This window comes from Ochotona curzoniae, unplaced genomic scaffold (genome assembly GCF_017591425.1).
Source record: "Ochotona curzoniae isolate NIBS_2020 unplaced genomic scaffold, NIBS_Ocur_1.0 contig_3936, whole genome shotgun sequence".
NCBI lineage: Eukaryota > Metazoa > Chordata > Mammalia > Lagomorpha > Ochotonidae > Ochotona > Ochotona curzoniae.
In genome coordinates, this window is record NW_024466055.1 from 1 (window position 1) to 5,162 (window position 5,162).

General features: G+C 40.1%; 1 protein-coding gene across 1 annotated transcript; it reads left to right on the plus strand.

Moving 5' to 3' along the window:
- Nucleotides 1–1,471: 1,471 nt before the first annotated feature.
- LOC121158921 (olfactory receptor 4A15-like) lies at nt 1,472–2,833 on the plus strand (the record flags this gene model as incomplete). Its single annotated transcript, XM_040983934.1, has 2 exons — nt 1,472–2,401; nt 2,810–2,833. Coding segments are annotated over exons 1-2 (933 nt in total), but the record flags the coding sequence as incomplete, so codon positions are not given.
- Nucleotides 2,834–5,162: the final 2,329 nt, after the last annotated feature.

The window sequence follows — 5,162 nt, forward strand, 5'->3', positions numbered from 1 at the left end:
TAAAGTAGTTACATGGAGTTTCTCCATTTAATGGACTGTCATTAAATGAACAGAGTAGTGACAGACATGTATTATCTGTGAAAAAGGTCTTGATGTAAAACCGTATTTTCTGATTCTAAAATTCTCATCATCTTTCAGTATTTCCTTGCATTTTCACCTTATTCACCAAAACACTTGAATTTTTTTTTTGTGCTTCCTTATATGGCTGAATTTGGTATTGTGAATAACTAGTAAAATTACCTGATTTGATGATTTTTATTATGAAATAATATTCTGAGGATATCTTAATCATTTTTCTTCTCATTAAATATAGAATGAAATTTGAAAGCTCTCACAAACGTCTGATATTTTATACCTGTCAATCATTAGGCTACCTGTCACAAATGATTCACTCGCTTTAAACGACATTTCATTCAGTTTACAAAGCCTTTGCTTATTTTTAATCTGCATTCTCTCTAGAATTTTTTTATTAAAAAGAAATGTTAATCGTGTGGCTTTCACACATCACTGTCAAAAGTGAAAATATTGAAACTGGGAAAAAAAAAACAGAATAAGTCATTGTTCCATTTATCTGTTTTATATGCCATGCTAGTGTCACATTTAAGTTGTAAAGTGATTGAACCACAATTGAGGCAGAACTCTCAACATTTGTATCAAACCGGATATCATTAATATCATAAAACTAATGCAGCCACAATAAAACATGTATAGTATGTTATCTGCCACCATGGAAGTTTACATAAAGTAGCTGATCTAAGTAGCATAGTTTAGAGAATACCAGATCAAAATGGTCATGGAAGTGGAATAGAGCAAGTTGGGTAAATAGTGTTGAGGAAAAGTGAAATGTTTAACGTACCACAGCTCAGTGAAAAGCACATATCAAAATTTAAATATGTAAAAGGAGAAGCTGGTAGTTTCCACCTACAAAGAAAAACAGATGGGTGGATGAGCTGTTGTCAGGTTGGATTTGATTACATTGTAGGCTTATGTGGAGATATTGTAACGCACACTGTGAAAAAGAGCAAATAGGCCATGTTAATCAAAAACATAAAACAAATATGAAAAAACGTATCTTGCCTCCAAGTATTCATATGCACATAACATGTGATACTTGTCATATTGTGTCTGGCTTATTTCACTTAATACAGTGATATCCAAGACTACCCTTTTGCTAGAAATCCTGACATTCACAGCCTGCAGCCTTATCAATGCCTGTAGATCCTTACACAGACCTAGTCAGCCTCTGCTACCTCCCAGCCAGAAGAGTGGAGTCTCACCATGTTAGTGGGAACAAGCATTTGTGAAAATGAGTATGATTCTAAGGAAGGGGCTCCAGCAATTTTCCAGCGTGGGACTCTGTGAGCTCAGGACTGGAAGCATCACTGAGTAGGCCCTCGCAGTTTTGACAGGGATTTGTGCTCCTCTCCCACTCACTGCTGTTCACTCTGTTGGCAGGCTTTGGTCCCTGACTCCATCCCCAGCTGAAGAATCCATGGGAAACAGGAACAATGTGACTGAGTTTATCCTCCTGGGGCTCACTCAGAGCCCAGAGGGTCAGAAAGTTCTCTTTGTTGTGTTCCTACTCATCTACCTTGTGACAATAATGGGCAATCTGCTCATTCTGGTGACAATCATGGCCAGCCAGTCGCTGGGATCCCCCATGTACTTTTTCCTGGCCTTTTTGTCCTTTTTTGATGCCGTCTACTCTACTACCATGGCTCCCAAAATGATTGTGGACATGCTCTATGAGAAAAAGACTATCTCCTTTCAGGCATGTCTGACTCAAGTGTTTCTTGATCACTTTTTTGCGGGTGCTGAAGTCATTCTTTTGGTGGCCATGGCCTATGACAGATACGTGGCCATCTGCAAACCTCTTCACTATTTGACCATCATGAATCGACGTGTGTGTGTTCTCATGCTCTTGGTGGCCTGGATTGGAGGCTTTCTCCACTCATTGGTTCAACTTCTCTTCATTTATCAGCTTCCTTTCTGTGGCCCCAATGTCATTGACAACTTCATCTGTGATATGTACCCTTTGTTGAAACTGGCCTGTGCTGATACCTACCTCATTGGACTCTCTATGATTGCGAATGGAGGGGCGATTTGCACTGTCACCTTCTTCATTCTCCTTGTTTCCTATGGGGTCATACTGCACTCTCTTAAGAGTCACGGATTGGAAGGCAGGCGCAAAGCTCTTTACACCTGCACATCCCACATCACGGTAGTTGTTCTATTCTTCGTTCCCTGTATCTTCCTGTATGCCAGGCCCACGTCCAACTTCTCCATCGACAAATCTGTAACTGTGGTTTTAACACTGATAACTCCCATGTTGAATCCTCTCATCTATACTCTGAGGAATGCAGAAATGAAAAATGCCATGAGGAAACTTTGGAGCAAAAAAGTGACTGCAGTTGGAGTGGGGCTCTATTGCAGAAACAGAACTTGACATGCAGTCTTTGGTAGAAATAAGGACGCCTCACTATCAGCCATTATGGCTTCACTGTTGTTGCTTTGGTTATGTATCCTAATATCCTGAAACAGCTACATAAAGTCGTATTTATCTAAATGGACGATGCGATATCCTTTAGGAGCCTTGAGAACTAATGGAAATGAACAACTCACATATTTTATTTTAATATATAAAATTAATTTGTGATAAAAATTTGTTTTCTTTAATTCTATTTATAGTTCTTTTAATAATTTTAATCTTTTTACCAATAATTCTTATATATGTTAATGTGGTACAATGTAAATTTCAAGTAAATGAATATTCATATCCTCAGTAAAATTGTTCACTTTATCCAAAAAGCTTTATGTTATTTATGTGAAATACAGAGAGAATGGATTTTTTTATCCACGGATTCATTTTCCAAATGCCCATTACAGCCGGGCGCTGGAACTCCATGTTGGTCTCCCATGTGAGTTGCAGGGACCAACATACTCGGGTCATCTTCCAATGCTTTTTCTGGCTCATTATTGGGGAGTGGAAGAGGCAGGAGCAGTGAGGACTCCAACCATGCCTGCTCCTCAAAGGCTTATCTCTACAGAGTACTAGCTTATCTGTTTTTTTAAAGATTTATTTTCTGAAATCATTTTACAGAGGTTAGGGAAAATAGCAAGTTAGACAGAGAAGGTCTTTCATCTGTTGGTTAGGGTTCACTTCTCAAATGACCACAATAGCTAGACATGAGTCAATCCAAAGCTGAGAGGCAGGAGCTTCTTCTGTTTCTCCCACATGGGAGCTAGAATTCAAGGACTTGGGCCATCCTCTGCTGCATTCCCAAGGTTGTATGCTGAGAGCTGGATGCAAAGTGGAGCAGCAGTGATACAAACTGTACCCATAGGGCAGAGAATTAGCCTGATGTGCCCTGCCAACCTCCACCCACAGAATTGTTTTGTTTTTTTTTTTTTTGGACCAGTAAGTCATATCATGACGTTCTGCTGTGCAGAACCCTGATATTTCTTGTTAGTTAGAATGAAGTCACACCCCTGAAGTGATCTCTTAGACTGCAGGAGCTGCCATCAAGTGAGCTACCATGGCCTCCTAGAGGACTGACACTAACCCTGCTCCCTGCTCAGGGATCATTCACTTGCTGATGTCTCTACCCTTAGACATACTTTGTCACCTTCTTCATTTCATTTCTGTCTCACTCTGTACTTCCAAATCTCCACAAAGCCTGCCCTGGCTACCGGGAGTGGGATCCTTTCACTTAGCTTCCATGCATCATTGGCCCTGACTTCTCTTTCTGATAACACAGTTAGAGACAAAGAATTTCATTTTTTTTTATTTGGTATATTTTGTCTCTTCTCATGCAGACATGAGAGTCAAGTTAGTTTAATAAAAAATTCATTTAATAACATAAGGCACCTCCATATAATTCTATTTTTTTTAAATAGAAATTTCCGATCCAGTGAAACACATAGACTGATAATGAAAACAAACATGGTAAGAACAAATGAGTATTTTTTAAATAAGTAGATATTTTATGAATTTTTCACCTTTTCTCTTTCGGTAATTCCGGTACCCAAAATCAACCAGCAAACTCACAAGCAAAGACTGAAATTGGGTAACATTACTTATCAAGGAATGGCCAAATTATACAAAATTTAATAAGGAGTGGAAAAACACCCAGGGCTACTTGTTGGCCAGACCATGGAGGACTGCCACCAAGGGCGGAAAAGAGTGAAGGTGGATCTGAAGGGGTGGACGAATAGATATGGATTACTTCCCGACGGTCATTCTGGCTTTTATTATGTAAGATTGTGAACATTTCTCTGTGGAGTACGTTGGAAACAAACAAAAGAGAATAAGCCAAAGGATTTCACACTTGCTTTTATGAGTCAAACACTGCATTACTTGGTGTAGGCAAAGAGATGAACAAGCTGAGATATAGCCTTGCTTCTTTGCTGCTATTTAAGAGCTTTTCCACAGAAGACAGGGTAAGTCAGATTTTATACATATGTTAGTAGTGAACAGAAATAGATTTCATGGCAGTACAGTTTTTTTTTATATAAAAGGAAGAGGGATGTAATGTTTATTAGTAAGTGCAAATGAATCAATTGAGTGACATGATAGCTTCTTGCATAATTATCTCCAGCAAAGTCAAATATACATGTAGAGAGAGGAGGAGAGACAGAGAGGAAGATCTTCCTTCCAATGATTCACTCCCCACGTGAACACAACCGCTGGACTGCGCCCATCTGAAGCAAGGAGCCAAGAAATTCCTGTGAGTCCCCCATGTGGGTGCAGGATCCCAAGGCATTGGCCATGCTCAACTGATTTCTCAGGCCACTAGCAAGGAGCTGGATGGCAAGCGGGCTGCCAGCATTAGAACTGGTGCTCACATGGGACCCTGGCATGTTCAAGGCGAGGACTTTTACTGCTATACTGTCGCAGCAGTCCCCACAAGTTATTTTAAAGGGCATTTTGGCAGTTTTATCAGAACCCACCTTAGGAGCTAGTTGGTGCAGGGAGTTAATCATCAATTGTGCTTAGCAGCAGCATCTCTTACTGTAGTGACAACTGGAGAGTAAGCAGCTTCACTTCTGACCCAGCTCCTTGTCAACATGCTTGGGGAAGGAACAGATGATGGTTTGCCGCAGACCAGCTCCAGCCAAGCTCTGAGATTGAGAAGAGTGTATGACTAAGTGGGAAAAAGAAG